The 22,633-nt window shown below is 50.5% G+C and overlaps 1 protein-coding gene across 1 annotated transcript in view; it reads right to left on the minus strand.

Moving 5' to 3' along the window:
- RANBP10 (RAN binding protein 10) overlaps positions 1-22,633 on the minus strand; it is a 69,656-nt gene that overhangs the window by 7,814 nt on the left and 39,209 nt on the right. Inside the window, exons 4-7 of the mRNA XM_032424238.1 lie at positions 9,922-10,089; positions 4,868-4,890; positions 2,713-2,897; positions 307-419 (exon numbers count right to left, since the gene is read on the minus strand). Coding sequence (XP_032280129.1) covers positions 307-419; positions 2,713-2,897; positions 4,868-4,890; positions 9,922-10,089 — 489 coding nt within the window. The remainder of the gene's footprint in view (positions 1-306; positions 420-2,712; positions 2,898-4,867; positions 4,891-9,921; positions 10,090-22,633) is intronic.

Genomic DNA, 22,633 nt, shown 5'->3' on the forward strand with positions numbered 1-22,633 from the left:
CATGGAGGAGGGGGACCCAGCCATGCCAGACCCCCGCCTGTGCGGGGCTGTCAGAGTGTGCCGTAGGGAGGCTGCACTGAGGCATTCATTCCCATGCTGCCGGCCTGTCCATCTGGGCAGTGTTGGCTTGAAGGAGGGACAGAAGCAGAGCCTTGGGCGGGGCTGGGGCTGTGGGCTGGTCTCCTGGTGTTAAGGACCAGAGCTGAATGGACTCCTGACAGGTGACCCAAGACTGCCATGGGCCAGAGAGCAGAGTTAGGGACAGGTGAGGGAAGGAGGGAGAGGGGAGAGGAGAATCAACCTTACTTTGTCTGTTCTTTATGGATGCTTGTTCTTCCTGAATCGGGGTTTCAGTCATTCGGGCAAAAGCCGTGGCTGTGGCACAATAACCATGATGCACCAGGTAAGATGAGACCATGCTAGAAGAAAGGAAATGCTCAAGGTGACACTCTAGAACTGCATTTCTCATTGATCACCTGATGGGACAAACTATCTCCCTGTCTGGGCTTCCTTAAACACATCTTGGAGGTGCAGCCTCCACAGAATGAGAATAAAGAGGCTGCAACAAAATGAAAACTCCCCCCAGTGCTCATGCAGTCAGGCTGGGGAGGGGCTAGTCACCACAGCTGTCCTCACAGCTTGGAAGAGGGGCTGTAGTTTCTCTGGAATATGCCGTCCACAAGCGGGCAAGTATGATAACAAAAATACGCGCACAGGCACATAGTGTCCCTTACAGCAGCGGCTGCCCCCTGTGAACTGCGGCAAGCCCAGAGATGGCCGACAGTCTCTCGGAGGGCTTCCTGGAATGGCAGCCAGCCAAGCCGTCTAGGAGCTGCCCAGACAGAGGCGATGTGTGCCGTGTGAGTGCCTTCTAGAGACACAGCAGCTCCTCTGTAGACGGCCCCACATGCCCGGCATAAGCATTCCAGTTCAGCAGGTGAAACTGGCCCTGAGGAGTGCTGGCTCTGGAGGGTGATGGGGAGCTAACCCGTGACCCAAGTCACTCCACGATATGCCACGAGTCAGGGGCCCAAGAAGCCAAGATATAGGCAACCACGTGGCCAAGAGGAACACAATCTCTGGGAAATGACCTGGAGAAGCGTGACACCCAGGCGCCATTTAATCACACCGGCAGCTGGCTGAGCAGGGGCACGTGTGTATGTGTGCATGCACACACATGGAGGGCAGAAGGGTGAGCCCTCACATCTGATGTGCACAGAAGTGAGTACCTTGGTGTAAACCTGTGTCCGACGTCATTATTGTAATTGCCAAACACCAGTGTGAAAGGCACAGAAGTTCAGCTGTGTGTCCCCTCGTGTTTTAAGGGCTAAGTGAGATGATACATACAAAGTGCCTAGCACAGTCAATAAACCTCTGATGATGAAATTATGTATTTATATTATACTCTGGATAATTATATTATTATAAACACAAGGGCAAACATTTTTGACAAAACATGGTTCAGATGAGTCCACATGCATATCAGATGCCACTAGTATATATGGCCCATTGACTCAGTAATTCCACTTCCTGAAAGGACACCAAGAAAATAATCTTAAAAATGAAAGCTCTTTACTTACAAAAGGGTTGCCTATATAAGCAAAAGAGAAGAAATAACCTGAACCTCCCACCAAGGTGGGTAGGTCTTGGGCAAATACTACATATGAACACACACCGGCACACGTATACACACATATAAACACGCTGTAAACTGAGGGTATTGTTCCCTCCCCAACACGGCTGGGGCAGCTCCACCTCTCCCCTGGCCTGTCCCAGCAAGCCTGCTTCAGGGACTGGCATTATACTGGCTAGCCCTCTCAGTAGCTCTGAGGGCTAAAAACAAAACAGTGCTGCTCTTCCTGAGAAGAGTCTGGCCACCTAACCCCCGCCTCAGCCCTCCCTTATGGCCTGCCTCCGTATCAGTCCTTTAAGAAAGGAAGACTGCACGAAGAACCCAGTGTGCAACCCAACCCCCCCACCCTGGGGGACCCTGCTACCTGGGTGCCTTTGCAGGGCAATAATCAAGGCTAGTGGAAGCCCAGCCCTTCTCTGCCGACCCGTGGGAGTCAAGCTAACAAGCTAACCCACCTCTCGGCAGAGTGGGTACCGGTTCTTGCCTCACTCAGGCCAGCAGCTGGCAAGTAGAAGAGAGACCCAAACCTCGCCTCCCTTCAAATTCTCAGCAAGACTGGCTTCCAGGACAGTCTGAAAACTAATCATCCAAGAGCCAGATAGGCTGGCCTCAGGAGGATTCTCTTCCAGGCACCACTGCCATGAATGCATGGGACTTAGATGGATGATGACCCTGAGAGATGACCCCAGGCCAGAGTCACAGCATGATGCATATTCCCTATGGGGCAAAAAAAGTCCACAGATGAAGAGACCACAGGGCATCCTAGTACATCCTCTGCAAAATGACCTGGGGAAGGAAAACAGCTCTGCTGGTGATATTAAATCATGCAGAGCCTTCCAATCCAGGTGAGGGGGCAAAGGCTTAATTAGGAACAGATCTGGAGAACTGAGCAGAAGCTGTCCATCTGATAAGAGGGAAGCAGGAGAGCAGCAGGCCGAGTCACCCTGGGAGGGCTTTCCAGAAGGAACGGCTACCCACTGGAGTTCATAAGGGCAGCCTGAAGCAGTGCAGGGGCCTACAGGAGAGTGAGGCCCCTGGGATGGGCCAGGGCTGGGTAAGGGCGGGAGTGGGGCACTCACTTCTGCAGCACCGCCTGCCATTCGCCAAGCCGAGCACTGATGGGGAAGCAGTGCACAGTGCCTTGGACCTTGGCCCGCCACTCCCGCATGTAGTCCTCAATGTCAAACAGGAAGGGCTGCTGCCCAAAGTTGGCGTCCACAATCTCCCCAGGTGTCTGCAGGCCTACGGTGGGGTAGAGGTTGGCCTGAGGAGGAGAAGGAAATGTCAGTTGGGCCCTGAGGGCAATGGGGCAGCAGGGCCTCGCCTTACCTCTGGTGCAGGGAGGGAAGGCGCTGGCTCCTGCAGGCCACTACTCCGGCTTTTGAAAGAATTGCAAGGCTGAAGGAGGCAGGGCTAAGCCACATTCTGCCCACCTCCCTAACAGAGACACCATTCCCCAAAGCTTAAGGAGAGAAAGCAAAAGAAAAGCAAGCCAGGCTCAAAGTGGGGTCTCTTGCCCTGCCTCAGAGGCTATGGTGTCCCCAAAACCCAAGGTCCCCTTTTGGGGCTCAGCCAGGGCACAGAGAGGTAGACTAGGCTCCACAATCCTACAGGGATGCCATGAAGTTCTGCTACATGGGTGGATAATGGCTCCTTTCAGAATGATCTAGGACCAAGGATCCCTTTGAAACCAAAACAGGGGTATACGACAAGGCAGGAAGGGATGGGGGTGACAGGAAAGGAAGGCAGGGAGGAGGAGAGCAGGGCAAAAGGGGGTAGGTGGATTTGGACTCCCAGATGCTGGCAAAGGGTAAAGAGAGGCCACTGCCCTTCCTGTCAAAGGCACACTAAGGGGAGGATCTTCTGGCTAGTGGGGTTTGGGAACGTCCCTCCATGGGTGGTGAAGTTCCCCACTTTCCATCTATTCCCTGTCATGGCCAACTTTGGCCCGATCACTCCCTCACTCATTGCTTCCTGTGGCTCCCCACTGCTACTGAACAGTGTCTTGCCGTCCTCCCCATTGTCACTGGGCCCCCAGTCCTCTCTTCCACCTTCCATCCTCAGGCCAGGTGTCACTCCTGAATATCACGTGCCTTTACTGCACGCTGGGTTCAGCCTGCCACTAGCTCTGAATCCTAAGACCTCTTGCTTCCTTCCTTTACCCTCCCAACCTCCATGCCATAGGCAAAGCCCACCCCCTCCAGCAGGCTTTCCCTGTCACTGGTCTCAGTGACACTCCCCACCTTGGAGCAGCCATACACTTCCTAGCACTTGGCGACTGCCTACATTCATGTCTGCTTATCTCATGTCAGGTCTCCACAACCAGACCATTCTCTAGCCAAGGTCAGAATTCTCCTGTCTTTCTCTTTGCCTAGGACCACAGCCCCTCTTCTGGGGCTTCCAGGTAGGACAGAGGGATTCTGATCTAAAGATAAGAGTTTCTAACAGGATCCTGGGTCCTGTAGTCTGGGCTTCAGAAGGCCACTCAGATCGCAAGAGCACTTCCTAGGGCATCACAGGGGTGCTCAGGATCCCAAGGCAACCATCAGAGTGAGCAAACCTTTCCTCCTTCCAGAACCCAGCCAGGGCACACAGAGCCAGGCCAGGCTCCCAAGAGTCTGGGTGGAGGCTTTGCGCATGTGACGAGATCTGTGATGACTCATAATAACGAAGGACTGGGGTGCAGAAGATGGGGATGAGCCGTGAACTAAGCCAACAGGAAACCTCACCCTTTTCTAAGAAGAGAAAACCCCACAAAGCGCACCTCTTTGGCTTGGGCATACCCTGTGTGGTAGCAGGCTTAGTCCCCTAGAGTAGTGGCCTTCCTTAGGTATCTCTGATGAGTAGTCACTGGGACAGGGCTCTCAAACAGTTCCGAACGATTCCCTATACACCCCAGTCCACTAGCTGTAAGCCACACAGAACTGGCCCAGACCAGCTGAGCCACGGAGCTACCCTCCTCTCCCCCCGCTACCACCCCCCCAGCTGCCTTTGGAAAGGCCACAAATCACTGTCACCTGCTAAGAGTCATGGAGGAAGACCAGGCCCCTTGCTGCTGGAGAGAGAGGAAGACCAGGAGGGTCCCCTACTGGTATTCTCAAGCTGACAGCACAGCTTACATCCCTGTTTGGGGAAAGGGCCAGACTCCACACCCTGCACTTGCAGGTTCCCCTGTGCTCCATCCCAGTCAGCCCCCAAGAGCCCAGAGGGAGGGGACCCAGTAACAGTACTTACCGGGAGGTCTGTGAAGGCTATACCTGCAGAGGGAAAGAACAGCAATCAGGCCACTCGGTCTCCCACGCCTCTGTGGGACCACAGAGGGTCCATCAGAATGGCTGGGGAGGGGCTGGTCACCACATCTCTCCTATAGTAGAGGCCAAGCACGTGCTAGGGCCTGGTAGGTTTAGACCCTGGCCTTCCCTTTGCTGGGTGGCCTGGCTGGAAGTAAAGTCAAATACATGAATATTTGTCCACAGCTCTTCCACTCTCTCAGGGAAAGCCTGCTAGGAAGGCCTAAACCCAAATAATCTACCCTAAGGCCTCCTCAGGCCTGATCCTTCTTTTGATCCAACATGTATTTACGGAGACTTACTGTATATGCCAAGCCCTTTTCCATCTATCACCTCATCTGATCTGTATACCAGCTCTGGCGAGCAGGCTTTCTTATCCCCATTTTATAAATGAGGAAAGTAAGCCTCAGAGGTGAAATGATTTGCCAACAGTCATAAAACTAGCAGAAGTGGGAGGCCTGGACTCTTTCCTAGTCTGATGCTCCGACATCATCTCCAAGCTGACAGACAAGTGGAGACAGGGAGGGTTGCAGTGCAGCTCCAGCCCATACCCATCCAGAGTCTCCAGAGGTTTCAAGTTGACAAATCCTAGGTTAACACTGGCCTGTGTACCCTCTGACCCTTCTGCCAAGAGAAAGGGCTGCTTCCAGGTTCCTCAACCTTGAGTTGGAAGTGAGAGTGGAGGAAAGCGGGGCCCCAAATATGTGAGCAGAACAGGCATCTCAGAATATCCACCAGAGCACTCATGTTCTGTAGATTGAGAAACGGCTCACGGAGAAAGGAGACCCTTCCAAGGACCCACAGCCCTCCCATATTTAGAGAATTTCTTATATCTTCTAGAAACTCCTGGAGGCTTTTGGACTGAGAAGTTTCCGAGCCACTCCTTGGAGGTCCATACTGCTCCCCTAACTCCTACCCAGAAGAGAAACTGAAACCCAGCAAGAGAGAAGAGCAGGTGAGGGTTTGACAGTAGGTCTCCCAGTGAACCTGGGGCCAGAATCCTGTCAGGCAGCCAGCACGTACCATGTGCCTGCTCTGTGCTGGGCCCTGGGCTCAGGGCCTCCCAAGGAACCTTTTAATCCTCAGAACAACCTTGGAAGGTGGAGACCATCCTGAACACTAGTTTACAGATTAAAAACCAAGGGGCAGAGAAACTGTTTACATTCTTTGCCCGGCTATTTTGCTCCCTAGTGAGGGAAGTGCATAAATCCCACGATCTGCATGCCTGAAGCCACTTCTCAGCCCCACATGCAGAGTGGCAGTCCCAGAGCTGGCAGAATGGAAGCTGGAAGCCCCTCTGCATCCATGGGAACACTTCAACGTCCACCCCCGAGCTCTGCACAGGAGCGGCCTTTGTGGATCTCAGTGTGGCCAGGTTGCTGTTGCTGCTATACTCCCAGCTCATGGAGAAGACCCATGGGCCCTGGAAGAAGGAGGTCCAGGCTCCGTCAGTTATCTGCAGTGTCACCTTGGCAACGGACCCAATCTTTCCAAGCCCATCTGAAATAAGGGGTAACACTAATCCTGACACTTCAAGAAAGAAAGGAGAAACTGAGAAACTCTACAGAGACTGCTTCAAAAACTGTGAGGTCTTGGTACAAGCTGGCTGCAATTGTGCCACAGGGTGAGGCAATTGCCACACTTTTGGGCAGGGGAAGACCTACCCTGGCTTGCCCAGCTCTATCTCACAATGGCACTCAGGAAGGACAAGGCCTTGAGGTGCTTCCAGGAAGATGAGGAAATAGGCTACTCCACCCCCTATTGCACCGGATGGACAAGGGCAACACTGCTCCCCCAACCCTGCAGGTCTCTGGGAGCCTCTGCAAGGCCAACGTAGTGGTGAGATGTGGGAAAAGGTCAGGCAAAGATCCAGGATACAAACAGAACATTCAAACTTGCTGATAAGAAGTGCTCTGAGCCAGAGACATAGGCCAGGGGTCAATAAGGCTGAGGGTACAAAGCCTCTAAGAGCACAGGGCTGTATAAAAATGACTCTGCAAGGGGCGCCTGGGTGGCTCAGTTGTTGAGCATCTGCCTTCGGCTCAGGTCATGATCCCAGGTCCTGGGATCGAGCCCCGCATCGGGCTCCCTGCTCGGCGGGAAGCCTGCTTCTCCCTCTCCCACTCCCCCTGCTTGTGTTCCCTCTCTCGCTGTGTCTCTCTCTGTCAAATAAATAAATAAAATCTTAAAAAAAAAAAAAAAAATGACTCTGCAAGTGCATGGACCACTTGTAGGTGAAACATCAGTTTCCTGCCTCCATTCATTTGCTCATTCATCCTTCCATCAAGTATCTGCTGAGACCTCCCAGGAGCCAGGCCCTCAAAGTGCTGCTGGCTCCACGTAACTAATAATTACACACACAACTGACCACTGACACAAGGGCAAGTGCCCTGACAAAGGAATGATGGAGCAAAGCAAAGGAGTGGGGAGGTCAGAGGTAGGAAACATCATTCTGCTTCTCTAAAGGGGAGAGGGTTAGGGTTTGGGTTCTGAGGGTAGAGAGCCGTGACTGATCCCAGGTGAGATTCTGAAGCACATTACTGATAAGCTGGCTTGGGGAAAGGAAACAAGGTCATTAGAAGATTCACCAAGTAGTCTAACAATCCAAGTTCATTGCCTTTCCATTAAATTTAATGATCTAGAAAATGCAAGGGACAGGCCATATACATTTTTTAGTAAGGTCTCAGTAATATCCTTGTGGACAAGACAGAAAAACAAGAGTTTCAAACTAACATAATGAAGTGATTCTCAAACAGCTATACCCTGAAGGATGCAGATCTCAGCCTTGTCCTCTTCTAATATTTTTTATCAAGACCTTGATGAAAACATACATAAACATGTTTATTAAATTTTAGGTTAATACAGTGCCGACAAGGCTATCAAATATTTGAAAAAGAACAAGCAAAATCACAGAAGACCCTGACAGGCTGGAAAAATAAGTGTATCCTCCTAAATGAGTGAGGTCTTGCATGAGATCTATAAAATATATGAAATAGGGAGATAAGAGTTTAAAAACAATGTGAGGGTTTGAGCTCATATTAAGGTGGCTGAAAGCGCCTTATGGACCTAGGGACCTGACTGACAAAGAGCTCAGGGGCTTGGCATGCCCACAGGGCCCAGAGGAGGGAGATGAAGGTGCAGAGAGGACAGCAGGGTACACCCCAAACTTCATTCCATGGCAGGTGCCGTGCTCCAGGTAAATGTGGACAACCTGGAGGAATGTGACGAGGGCAGGTATCCATAGCAGAATGGAAGGACTGAGACTGGGATAGGTGAAGGTGGGCATGGGTAAAGAGTGAGAACCCACAACAAAGGCCCTTGGGACTCTAACAGCAGAAAAGGAGCCAGGAAACAGCTGAAGTCAGAGAGCAAAGTGGGTTGCAAGAAGCCATCTTGAGACCCTGCCCCTAGCTGCCAGCTCACCAGCTGGATGCCAGCAACTACAGCTAGGTAGCTACGGATTTCAGAGGAGGATTTCTCCAGATGTGCACTTGAGTCATCTCCACAGTGTGCATGCTATGCTCTTGGCTGCCCGCTATGGGCTGTGGCATCTGACTGTCCCGTTGAGGAATGATGACTCCTGGCCTCTCAGCCCCAGCCACAAGCAAACCTGATTCCCACTCATGTACCCTAATTCAGTCTAGGCTCATCTCATGGAGAACCCACACAGAAGTCATCTCTTACTGCCTCTCAAGCCAGGGGATGCAGGCCTCCTAGAAGTTAGGTTCTAAGTCAAATGTCCAATTCCCTTTTCTGGCAAGGCCTGCGGCCAGCCTAGCTGGTAGGTTTCTGCCAGATCAGAGACCTCTGCAAACCCAAACAGGCAGGCCCAGCGTTAGGCACTACCTCAGGGCCACTTTGGCCAAGGTCTCCTCTCACTCAAGAGCCAAATACCAGTCAGCCCCAGTAGGGCAAGCCATCACAATAGCCAACGTCTCCCTATCTCCCAGGCTCTTATCCTAAATCTCTCCACATGTACAGGGTTGCTCTTCCAAGAGATCCTTCAGGGCCCCCATCACCCTCCACTGCTGCTCCTCCCGGGTTCCTGATCCTGGTTAACAGCACCACTATCCGGCCATTTTTTCCATCCTCCCTTCTTGCTAGTGCACCCCATCTGTCACTAAACCCTGCTGGGCCACCTTGGCCTTTGTCAGGCTTATTCCCCATGCCCTGTACCAATCACCACGGTCTTGCCTCAGGCTATCTGCCTCTTCCCCAGGCCCTCACTCCAGTCAGTCCCTCCTTTGCAGTTACATCAAAGGACCTTTTTTTTTTTTTTTTTAAGATTTTATTTATTTATTTATTTGACAGAGAGATAGAGAGCACAGATAGGCAGAGTGGCAGGCAGAGGCAGAGGGAGAAGCAGGCTCTCCAGAGCAGGTAGCCCGACTCGGGGCTCGATCCCAGGACCCTGGGATCATGACCTGAGCCGAAGGCAGACGCTTAACTGACTGAGGCACCCAGGCGCCCCTCAAAGGACCTTTTTAAGTAGAACTCTGTCCAGGCTGCTGTTAACCCGCGAAAAGGCCAGAAAAGACCTGGCCCCATCTGACTCCAGCCTGTCTATTTTACCTCCTATTCTAGAGCAGACCTCCTGTTGCTCCACAGCAACTAGCACCTTGCATGTCGGAAGGGCCAGCCAAAGTCAGGGCGCAGGCCACACACATGCAAACCACTACCACTGGCAGGTAGGTAGTTCTCATCAATGCCAAATCCTGCTCCAACAAGTGTCACACAAGCGAGGGGCATGACCATGACCTTGCTCTTTTCTCAGCACTGACCTTGATAAATGCTGCTAAATGGACGGATTAACAAAGGAAGCACCTCTGCTACCTTCCCTTCACTTTGCAGGGCTCCAATGCCTGGAAATGGCTGCAGTTCCCCAGAGCTCGGCAGAGGATCAGTGACACTGCTTTGGCTTTCAAGCCCGCCTGTGGGCCTCTTACCAATCAAAGTGGCTCCACAGGGCAGACCCTCTAAGGTCCCCTAGGCACCCACCAAGGCTGTGGCCATTCTTGGTGTAGAAGCAGGTGCTGTTGATGAGGTTGACACAGCAGCCAATCACGTCTCCTGTGGTGAATGTGGGACCATAGGGCTGGCCAGTCCCGGAGGAGCAGAAGGAGTGCCCATCATCGCCGTGGTAACCATAGGAATGTTTATCCCAACCTGTGGAGGAGGAGAAGAGCAACAGGTGAGTGGAGGTACTTGAGGCAGCCAGAGACACCGCCTGGGTCTGGGCCCCTCTCCCCAGCCTGCTACCACCTCAGTCAGTACTCCTGGCCTCTCAGAGCCGGCTGTGGACAGTGTCTGGCTATGCCAAAAGAACAGTGAGTCCAGCAGCTCACGACACCTGAGTAGCTGAAGCAATCAAGAGGCCCAGGCTGTGGTTATAAGAACCAAAACCATGAATGACCTGGAAGGGACTTACCAGAAGGCCATGCATGCAACAAGGAAGCGGTCAGGGAAAGTGTCATGAAGGAGAGGAGGCTTAGACTGACCTCTGAGGGGTTTTTAAACATGTTTTTTAACTGAAGTATAATTTACATGTAAAAAGATTCCCCCTTTTTAATTGACAGTTCAACAAGTTTTAACAAATGTTACCACCACGAGCAAGATACAGAAATTTCCATTGTTCCAAAAAGTTCCCTCATGCCTTTCGTGATCAGCCCCACTCCACCCACCCCCAGTCCCTGGCAACACTGATCTGATTTGTTCCTAAGGTTTCGCCTCTTCCAGGACGTCATATAAATGAAATCACAGAATACAGAGGGTCTGTGTCTGACTTCTTTCACTTAGCACAACACATCTGAGATTCATCCACATTGTTTAGGTGTACCAGTATTTTGTTTCTTTTTATTGCTGACATAGTTCTCCATTATATGGATATGCCACAGTTTATCCATTCACTAGTTGAGACATTTGAGTTGTTTCAATTTTTGGCTATTATGAATAAAGCTAATAAATATTTGCATACAGGCCTTTGCGTGGACATGTTTTCATTTCTCTTGGGTAAATACTTGAGGTGGTATTGCTGGCTCATAAGATAAGTATATGTTTAACCTGATAACAAACTGCCAAACTGTTTTCCAAAGTGGCTGTACTATTTGCATTCTCACAGCAATATATAAGGTCCAGTTTCTCACCAACACTTGGTATGGTCAGATGTTTGGGGTTTTTTTCTTTTGCTTTTAGCCATTTTAGTAGGTATTAGTAGTGTTAATGTCATTGCGGCATTTCCCCAATGACCAAGGATCTTTTGAGCATCTTTTCATATACTGAACCATCAATTTATTAGAAAATTATTGAACTATCCAGATCTTTAACCAGGTTTTTAAAAAAGATTTTATTTATTTATGAAAAGAGGAGGGGGAGGGAGAGAGAGTGGGGGGAGGGGCAGAAGGAGAAGGAGAAGCAGACTCCCTGCTGAGCAGGGAGCCAGCTGTGGGGCTCAATCCCAGGACCCCGGGATCAGAACCTGAGCCGAAGGCAGACGTTTAACAGACTGAGCCACCCAGGCACCCCTTTAACCAGTTTTTAAAATTGGGTTGTGTATCTTATTAAGCTGTAAGGATTCTAGATATAGTTTGAATACAAATTCTTTTATGTGTTTTACAAATATTTTCTCCCAGGTTGTGGTGTGTCTTTTCATTTTCTTAAGTATTTTTCAAAGGCCTGCTGGGATTTTGATTGGGATTGGGTTGAATCTACAGATCAATTTGGAGAGAACAGATAGCTTAATAATACTGATTATTTCAATCTCTGAACATGGTCTATCTCTCCTTTTATTTAGGTCTTTAATTTCTCTCAACAATGTTTTGACAAATTTATCTCTACTTTACTTTTCGTTTTTTTTTTTTTTAAGATTTTATTTATTTATTTGACAGAAAGAGACATAGCGAGAGAGGGAACACAAGCAGGGGGAGTGGGAGAGGGAGAAGCAGGCTTCCCGCCGAGCAGGGAGCCCGATGCGGGGCTCGATCCCAGGACGCTGGGATCATGACCTGAGCCAGAGGCAGACGCTTAATGACTAAGCCACCCAGGCGCCCCTGTACTTTACTTTTCATGCTGTTCTAAGTGTTATCTTAAAATTTTAATTCCAATTGTTTCTTGCTATTGTATCAAAATATAATTGATTTTGGGGTGGGGGTATAGGATCAAGGTTTCTTTTGGAGTGACAAAATGTTCTAAAATTAGATTAAGATGATGGCTGCACAACTGTGAACATGCTAAAAACCATTGATTTGTATACTTTTTTTTTAAGTTTTTTTTTTTTTTTTTTAAATCTGACAGAGAGAGAGAGCACAAGTAGGGGGAGCGGCAGTCAGAGGGAGAGGGAGAAGCAGTCTTCCCCGCTGAGCAAGGAGCCTGTTGCGGGGCTCGATCCCAGGACCCTGGGATCATGACCTGAGCCAAAGGCAGACCCCCAACTGACTGAGCCACCCAGGCGCCCCTGATTTGTATACTTTAGATGAGTGGTTTTTATGGCATGTAAATCTTATCTCGATAAAGCTATTAAACATACACACATATATTTGACTTTTTATATATTCACCTGGTGTCCTGCAACCTTGTTAAATTCAACAATTAGTTCTGGTAGCTTTTATGAAGATTCTTTTGGATTTTTAAATTTATTGTCTGAGAATAAAGACTGTTGCATTCTTCCTATCTATTCTGCATGTCTTCTATTTCTTTTTCCTGCCTTACTGCACTGACTAGGGCCTCCAATACAATGCTGAATAGAATTAGTGAGAGCAAAAGTGAGACCTCTGAAGTATACCACAGTTTTGTACAGGGAAAAGAGTGAAAAAGGTCATTCTGGGAAGGTAAAGGCATGAGCACAGATGGGATCAGAGGGTGTGAGCTGCAGAGCGGCCTGCCTGCCTGCTTGGCTAAGGAACAGGAGTAGAGCCCACAGGGCCATGGCAAGCCAGGACCTGCACAAGGTAGGCAAGCCTGACAGGTCTACTCCCCAAAGCAGCCCCTTCAAATAGCTTTCCCAGACTTTGCTGTCTCCCTGGGGTCTGAGCAGCATGCCCATGTGAACATGCTTAAACACACCCCTCCCTTCCCAAGTGGCATGGGTAGAAGTTCTCCCCTGGGAGGGAAAGTCTCTCCAGAGAGGCAGAGTGGTTGAGGATCGGAGTAGCTGAGAAAGGAAGGTAGGGCTCAAACATTTTTATTGTGTGCGTATAAATGTGTGTAGTGGGAAGGGGAGGTTAGGGCAAGGGCAGGGGGGTGTGGGCAGGCTGTAAGCAGAGGTATGGGGGTGAGAGCAGATGGATGACAAGGACAGTGGTTGGCAAGGGAGACAGAGGGCATGACTGGAGAGATGGAATTGACCAGACCCTAGAGCCCAAACTCTGCCCTGCATTTGGACTGCTGGGCTCAAGGGCAAGTTGCCCCTCCTAATCACATTATTCATCCCAAGCCTTGGGGACCCTGAGCTTTCATGTCTTTTCAGCCAGGAACCCTGTGGTTAAACAAAGCTTCCCCGGAACCCATAGTGGGGAACTGGCCAAAGTTGAATGGCTCTCACTACTGAGTACAGGACCCAGAGACCTGCTGCTCCCCTCCCAACGGCTCTCTACCACATCACAAGGAAACGATCTTGAGAACTGCCCAGGGCTGGCTTTAGAAGGCCCAAGGCCTCAAGCCAGGCTCTGTTCCTCCCTTCCCCATTCTCCAGAGACATTGGGACTGCCTGGCTCAGGAGACAAGGTGCTACTCTGGGCATCAACCCAACTTCTAACCTCCCCAGGCCCAGGAGTGGGAGGGGCCTTTCCACGGCTGGTGGGTACAGAGATCAGCTGACCTCAGGGAAGTGCTCTTCTGGGGCACAGCGATGCCCATTCCTGCCCCGAGAGGCAGGCTGATGAGGCTACCATAGGCAATGCCTCTCCTCAGGCCTCCACACGGCAGCAGCAGCTGCTCCTCTGGTCTACAGAAAGCCACAAATGAAGGGGGTCCAGCTGAACAGCAGTGAGGACCAAAGTGACAATCATCCACCAGGTCTGGCTCAGACTGTGCTTCGTGGCTCCAGGCCTGCCCACCAGCTTCCCCTGCCTCAGGTTCCACATCCACACGTCCACACCAGTCACAGCAGTCCTCCCCTCACTCTCCTCCTGGATCCTTCGGATGGAGCAGGGGCACGTCCCACATGTGACACAGTAACACCACACTGTGGCAACCCGTGAGGAGAGCGCCGCGATAACCCTGTGTATTTGATCCAACAGGTACTGCTGCTTCCACCTCATCAAGAGACGGGGGGCCTTGCTCACCAGCCCACAAAGCTGAGAAATGGCTGAGCTGGGATTTGCACCCAAACCTTCAGATTCCAAAACCCACATCTTTCCTGTCATGGGTCCTATCTCATTTGGGGTGGTAACCACCTGGGCAGTAAAACCATTCCCAAGCCCCTGACCCATCACCAGAAGAGAGTGGTTCGACACACTGGTTTTAGGGAGCTGTGGACCTTGAATCTCTGACTTGCAGTGAGTCAGGGGGCCTCCAGGCCAGAAATGGGGGAAGGCCCAGACCTCAGCCCTAGAGAAAGACACAGGCACCGGTGCCTCCTCCCTGAAGGCTGCAGCTGTCCATCTCTGCTCTCCAGGGTGTCCCCACCTTCCCACCTCACCAGGCAGCCATGGCCAGCTGACCAGAAGACACATTTCCACCCAGTGCCCAGTGGAAAAGGGTTCCTAAGCAGGAAGCCACACTTCTCACATACGAAGAACATACACATGATCCAGACAAAAAGACAGGAGCACTTCACTTTAGGCCACAGGCCTAAGTTCTCAGCATGGAATCCCCCAGGACAGGCTGTTCTGCTACAATATCCTGCAGCTGCTAGAAACCCAAACTTCTGCTCCAGTGGCCTGGGATGCCAGGGACAGAGGTGTGGCTCTCCTCAATGCTGCTTGAGCAGCAAAGTTTTCCCTAAAGCCAAGCCCCCACCACTCACCACCTCCTGAGGCCACGTGGTTGTGGGGGAACACTGTCTAGGAAAGCCACTGCCCATCCTAACCCTCCCAAAAAGTCCTTAGGGAGAGCAGCTTGCTGTCCTATGGGCCCTCTCAGAACTATGCCCACAGCTGCTAATGCCCACTCGGTCCTCCCTTTGTGCCAGCACATCATGATCCAACCCTAACGCTTGCCCCTTGAAGTTTTCCTTAACACTATTTGGTCCCCCCCAGCACATTGCTCACATCCCTGATCAATCCTGATTCTTACTGAAACTTTCAAGAAAGTCACCAATCACTGTTCCTGGGAATGTCCCTGTCTAGCCTCTCTGGACAAGAGAGGAGCTCCTTGGGGCAGGGGCCATATGATCTCATCACCAGTTCCTCCAGGCCCAGCACGTCAAGAGTCTGAGAGGTGGTACACATATGTACACACAGACACACACACACACACGTCTGTGTGTTCATGTGCAATGACCAGTCCTAGCCCATTTTTCTCTCACACAAGGATGACCCTGCAGGACAGATTCTGTATGCAGATTTTACTGTCTAGAAGGTAGAAAACTTGAACTAGAAGATTTTCTTTGTTCTAGCTTTCTCAGATTAAAGCAGTAGGTACTCTAGAAGTCCTAATAAAAATGTGGCCATTTGGGGGCGCCTGAGTGGCTCAGTCGGCTGAGTATCTGACTCTTGGTTTCTGGTTTCACTAGGGGTCATGATCTCAGGGTCATGAGATCAAGCCCAGAGTTGGCCTCGCAATCAGCAGGGAGTCAGCTTGGGATTCTCTCTCTCCCTCTCCCTCTGCTCCTCCCCTCCATGCACTCTCTCTCTCTCTCTCTCTCTCTCAAATAAATAAATAAATAAATACTTAAAAAAAAAAAAAAGTGGCCATTTGATTTATCAAAAGTAGTGAAATCACCCAGAACTATTTCCTTAATGGTTAAGCCAATGACTCAAGGATATTTGGTAGATATTTTTGTCTCCATGGATGGGAGCTCAATAACTATCACCAAAACAGATGCTTACATTTCCAAAGGCCTAAAATAGAAATTTAAGTATTTTGAATGCTTTTCTTCTAAAATAAACTATGTAATTATTTTGACAAAACTACCATAGAGTTATAAATACAGATTTTAAATTTTTAAAAACTGAAGAGCTCAATTAAAAAAAAGGTATTTATTTAGAATCAACTCAAGAATCACCATCACCTCCGGCTGTCTGGAAAATGGGTAAGTTTGGGGCGCCTGGGTGGCTCAGTTGGTCAAGTGACTGCCTTCGGCTCAGGTCATGATCTCAGGGTCCTGGGATCCTGGAGTCCTAGGACTAACATTCCATTTAAAATGGAATGTTAAACACTTCATTTAGTAACAGTGGCTGTGGCAGCAGGCAGGATCCACTCGAGCCCCGCATCGGGCTCCCTGCTCGGCAGGAAGCCTGCTTCTCCCTCTCCCTCTCCCCCTGCTTGTGTTCCCTCTCTCGCTGTGTCTCTCTCTGTCAAATAAATAAATAAAATCTTAAAAAAAAAAAAAAAAAAAAAAAGAAAATGGGTAAGTTTTCCTGCTTTTGTTTTCAATTCCCAAATGATTTATCAATCACATAGATTTACCCAAAGGAAGAAAACTCACAGTCCCTGTGGTACACTGAATAAGGCTTCCCAAAGATGTCCATGTCGTAATCCCAGAACCTGTGAATATGCTATCTTACACGGTAAAAAAGATTTTGCAGAAGTGATTAAGATAAGCCTCTTGAAATGGTAGACTGGATTGTCCTGGATTATCTGGATGGGGAGACCATGCAATCACAAGGGTCCTTGCAAGAGGGAGGCAAGAGGGCCTACTCAGAAAAGTTGATGTGAAAGCAGAGATTGTTAGATGCTATATTGCTGGCTTTGAAGATGGAGAGATGGGGACACAAGTTAAGAAATGCAGGTGGACACCAAAAGCCAGAAAAGGCAAGGAAACAGATTCTCCCCCCTTGAGTCTCCGAAAAGAATGCCACCCTGCTGCCATCTGGAATGATCAGCGTAGAAAAGCTCAGCTCCTTGTCTCCTGCTCATCAGAGTGCTATGAAGTTAAAAGCTTTTGCAAGAAAAACGCAGAGCTATAATGTATCTTCAATTGAAGCTATCATTTTATAACCAATGTTTTTTTCCAAACACAATTAAGAGCCTGTATGTGTATAGAAGGTGCATATGTATGTGTGTGAAAGCTAGCTGGGGGTGAAAAATGGAATGTTAAACACTTCATTTAGTAACAGTGGCTGTGGCAGCAGCTTGGTTTAGGGCCACCATGCTACCTTCCCATCCTCTGGAAAGGACAAGCAACCAATCCACTTAGGTAGCCAATTAGTTAACAAAGGCCTGCCTACTCCATGGGGCTGATAAATTGGGGGTGGTGGGCTGTGTGAAAGCAGCACAGAAGACATAATATATAAGTAAACCAATAAGCAAACAAGAAAACACCTGGTAGATAAAATGTGCTCTGAAGGAAACAAAGCCAGGTGATGGGCTAGAAATGGGAGTGGGGATGCGGATAGAATAGTCAAGTTAGTCCTCACCAAGGCGTGACCCCTAAGCAGAGGTGTGCTTAACGAGAGAATCAGAAAAACAGCTTTGGGGGTAAAGGGAATGAGCTCACCATACCTGAGAAACAGGAAAAGACAGCCAGTGGTGCTGGAGCCGAGAGAGACTTAGAAAGATTCAGAGCAGAGTCAACAGGACTCACTGGATGTGCATGCTGCTGGTTTGAGAGCAAACAAGGATGCCCCCCAGGTTTCTGTCCTGGACAAATGGGTGGATGGTGGTACCACCTACTAAGAGAAGGAGCAGCCCTTTCGGAACATTAGGTTTGAGCAGGTGGGTGGCTATACAAGGCCAGTGAAAAGACTATGGCTCATGCCAGATGCTCAAGGCTGTGATGGAGAACACTCACTAAACAAACAGTGGTGTAGACAGAAAATTTAAAATGAAGTCACTGGAAGATTTTCCTACTGTGTTGTCCTGATACAATGGCTTTCTGTTTTTCCTTTGGGAGAAAAATTCAGGCCAGTCAAAGACTAGAAAGGGCAGAACAAACACAGAGAAAGGCACTGGAAGCCCAAAATAGATGAGATGTTAAAGGGCATGAAGTTACTCTAAATGGATTAAGTTACCCCACCCGCAATGAACCTTCTCCCCAGGCCTTGAGAGGCTGTACGGCAGAGAGGAGCTGGTACTGACACTGCCATTCTTGAGGAATTAGGCAGACAGGAGAAAAACCGGAAGGCCACGGCCTAATTGCAGTTGCACATTCTGTAGAGTCTGCTGTCAGTCTCAAGCTAGGGTCCTACAGAGGGCGTGTGGCCTCTGTTAGGAAGAGACACTGTAGCCCTGGGTCCCAGAGCAGAAGTGTGGCCTGAAGGGCTTCTGCAGTCTGGTCCTGGATACAGCCCTGTCCTTCCAAGATGGCAGGCCTGGGCAGTCACCTGCCTCCTTGGACCTTGGTTCCCTTCTCTACCAAGAGAGGCGGAGCGGGGGGGGGGGGGGGGGTGGGGGGGGGGGGGGGTGGGGAGGAGAGCAATTGGACAGTGTTGTCAAATAGCCCTAAGGTTTACTCATAAGAAACACTGAGTCTCCAAAACAATCAGCAGGTATGACAAGCCCCATCTGAAGGTTGAGGAAACTGAGGCATTGAGGGGCTACAGGAAGGCTCGTGGTCTTGTAGATGATACTCTCAGAAGCTCAGGTCTGCTTTCCTCTGAGGGACACTCAGGTGAGCATGAAGCAGATACCTACAAGGGTGAAGCTACTACCTCCTCCTTGGGGTGGCCCCCAATCCAATCTCAGGAAAAAACAAGATGCTCTGAAAGTACAACACTTGAGTTCCTCAAAGACTGGGCTCCATTAAAAAAAACTTGAGGTAACCCCTACAAGGTTTTTGGACCCCAGGCTTAGCTGACCCGACCAATACTACTTCCTACTGGTATCTGGCTGAATTCCATCAACTTTGAGAAGGGCCTGGGCACAAAACCTCCTAGCACCCCTCCCCCAAGGCTGCAAGAACAAACAGTAGGGTAGGTGCTAGGCTTGACTGTGAGGAGTTTTGTTGTTGTCATTTTTCTTTTTAAGAAAAGAAAAGCAATTAGAGCTGTCTGCCTGCATCTTGCCCCCACTGTTACAGATTAACGGTGAAGCCACTTCTGGGCCCTGGAAAGAGGCCTGCAGATCGGCTGCAGACCTGGCTCTCCACCTGGGTAAGTCATTCACCTTCTCTGAGCATTTGCTCTTCTATGAAACAAGGCAGCTGATACAAATATCTCTGCCAGCTCTGGAAGAATCCATGGTTCTAAGTCCCCTTTCCCATTAAGAGGGTCCAGCAGCTATGGTGACTACCACACCTCTGCCTGGGTAAGCCTCCCCTCTAGCCCCACCACCCTCTGCTTCAGAAGAGAACTCCAAAGAGAACCCCTGCAGCCAAAGTCAGCACTTTCTAAGTTGGTAGCAGGAGCAATCGCCCCCTCTGGGTGTGCCTGGTGTGAGGCTGGAGTGATAGGCCCAGGAATGAGAGTTGTCGCCCTTACCATAGGGCTGAATCCAGCTGTCTGAGAGGACAGTGGGATGTGAGGGCCAGAAGGAAACAAGGGGACACAGCTGCCTGGGTCAGGCCCTGTAGGAAGTCAGGTCCAGGTGGTTCTGAGTCAGAGGATGGCTGGGACTGCACAATGGGGACAACACTCTGACAGAAATGCCACCCAACTAACTATTCTTCCCTCTCCAAAGAGATTAAGCTTTGTCACTCCCAGAGAGAACGAATGGGTAGCCAGCCTGGCACCCACACAGAAAAGCCTGCCACGTCAGACACCTATCAGATGCCAATGATGTAAGGGGAAGCCGAGTTTTATTCAGGCCAGGAGGCCCTAGGTGCCCACTTCAGATGCTCTGGCACCACCTACTTCCCCTTCCATTATCACTCAGAAGGGAAGTCACCATCACAGAAGTGTGGGGGTGGCTGAGGAAAGGAAATGGTTCATCATCTTGGCACTCCTGGATGCCATCCCAGGTCACAGTGCCCTGGAGGAAGGAGACTCCCATGGGCGTGCCAGGGACTCCAGTATGATTGCTCCAGGAGCCCACCCCATGCAACTTCCATCCGCCAGGACATGTCGGGGGCCTCAGTCCCAGGGAGCTAGGAACGGAGAGGACTCCTACTGCCAAGTACAAAGATTTCTGCATCATCACCACATTAGCACAGAACCTGGGAAGGGGCCTGGTGCTGTGCTTGCCCATTAGCTTCTGGCCCTGGCCCACGACTGACCAGCATAAAGAGTCCAGCCCATACCTCACAAAGCTAGCCTAAGCCTTGGCTTCCATGCCACCAAGCCAGCCATCTCTCCCCAACAAATGGGTCCCAGTCACCGTTGAGCTTTGGGACTAGACAGACTTGAGTTTGAATCTCAGTTCTGTCACCTGGCCCTCTGAATTTTCACGAGTGAATTCTTTCAGGGTTGATGAGAGGATTAAACGAGAATGGCTATGGAAGAACAGCCCGCAGGAAGTACTCACCCTCGAGTTTCCCTTCCCTCTCCATTTCTAACACCAGCTTCAAGGTCAATCCTGGGCACTTGAGACTTCCTGTTTCCTTTATCCCCGAGGGAGCAAGCAAGGGTGGACCACCCACCTCTCCTAACTAACAGCTCACCAATGGCAGTCCCTGGCCTGCTCCACTCTTGCTTGTCCCCAGTTTCCTGGGGAGGCCACCTGGCCTTCAGAGCACTTGACAGAGCTCAGCAGCCATGCCCAGTGGCTCTCAAAATGTCACTTGTGAGATTGGCTATGGAGGGAAGGTGCTAGGCTAGTTTGGTCAGGGTGATTAATGAGCCTGAGGTTGCTATGGAGAGAACACATGTGTCCTGGGAGACCTCCTGGCAGGGCTGCTTCTCAAGGATGGCCACTTACTCAGAGCCATCCCTCCCTGGAAATGCATCAGATAAATGTTTCTTCCCAAACCTCAAATATCTTAAAAAATCTGATAGGACCCACTGCCTGGAGCAGCTCAACAATGGATAATGGGAAAGCAAAAGAGAACTTTTCACTCAGCAGCTGCAGCCGGGTGGCATCAGAGAAGGCCTATCATACTACTCACATGGCTGCTACCCCAAACTCTCAGAACCCCTGGGACCAAGGAACAGGATCTATACAACCCTAAGGCTATGCCTCTGGCAGCTCCAAGCAAAAGGGGTCAAGGGTACCCTGGGAGTCTGCTCAGCATGGAAGCCAAGGTAAGGAGGGCAGGAGAAAAAGGCTCTACAGGTAGTTGGTGACACCAGGAACTGACACCAGGTGGAGCCTGCCCTCACAGGGGGATCCAGGCCCTACACTGAGATGGGAGCGGGTGTCAGCTTGAAACCATAGGCAAGGCCAGGGGGTGTAGAGCCAGCACCTGCATAAAAGGGGCCTCCATGAGTCATACTCCTTCCCTGCCCCAAAAGAAATAGATACCTGATGGCCAGGGGAGCACAGGGAAGCCAGGAGGAGTCTAGCTAGGTCTGGGTAGGACATGGCTCAAGTAGCATGTGCCATATTTAACAGAGCTACCCGCCTATACCTCAGGCTCCCATAAGACAGACTGGGTCTGTCATCCATGCTGAATCAAGCTAAGGAAAGGGGTGGCACTGTCCCACAAAACTGAGGGGCAACCTCAGCTTCTAGGCCTTGGTATCTCTCCTCTAGAGTTGGGTTCGCCTTTTCCTTGTCTCCAGTGAGCTCCTTTTGAACCTCTGGGAAAAGTCAGTGGATGGGTGACCCCTGGTAGTGTAGGAGCCTGTGACTTTGTACATACTGCCAGACCCCGAAGATGGGCATGCACAAAACCCTTCCCAAAAGGAGGCCCAGGCATGGTGGTGCAGTATTTCCAGGACACCTAGATACAGACTTCTGCCCAGCACTAGGGAAGCAAGGAACTGAGCAGTAACTAGTCCCCACTCAGCTCCACCCTGAGGTGGCCCCAGCCTCCAACCATACCAGAGAACACTTGAGAATCTCTGTTTTCAGAGACTGACAAACTCAGGTTTCAGAACTGGCCCTTCTGCTGTTGATGAAACCTCTTACCTCAAAAGACTTAACCTGTCCTGCAAAATAGTCTTAAATCCAGAATTTTTACCTCTGGCTACAGAGGTGGGAGCTGGTATTTGGAAGAAGAAAATAGGATACTGCAGACAAGAAATCTCAGGACCAGGAATAATAATTTCCATGCCTGACAGAGTTGCCTCACTTCAAAAGGCTGCCAAGCAGCCCTGATATGTTATGGTGGTATGTTATGGTAATACAGGTCTCCCTGTGGCTGAGGGAAGAGGCCCACAGGAAAGGACCAGGACTTGGCTGGCCACGGGGCCCAGGGCACTGCAGACCCAGGGAGGAGTAGCCCGGAGGCAGAAACATGAAACAAGCCCCGCAGCAGGGACGACGGTGGGTCCTGCAGCACCAGCACCATTAACTACCATGGGAACCACCAGGGATTTTGAACAGCTACCTGGCTCTTGGGCCCCAACTGCCAAACCACCCTCTGCTCTGGACTTCCCAGTGGAACCCGGGTATCTACCCCTCCACTCCCAGCCAGGTCATTTCCCAAGGATATCTCAGACAGAGAAAGAACAGACTGAGCAAGGCAGTGAGGGGCTGGGCAGCACCAGGCACACAAACCCCAACCTATTCTTCCCACGACTCTGGTCCTGGGCAGCTGCTCCAGCAGCTTCAGAGAATCTCCTGACTGCCTGCC

Source organism: Phoca vitulina, unplaced genomic scaffold (genome assembly GCF_004348235.1).
Source record: "Phoca vitulina isolate PV1807 unplaced genomic scaffold, GSC_HSeal_1.0 scaffold30, whole genome shotgun sequence".
Lineage (NCBI taxonomy): Eukaryota > Metazoa > Chordata > Mammalia > Carnivora > Phocidae > Phoca > Phoca vitulina.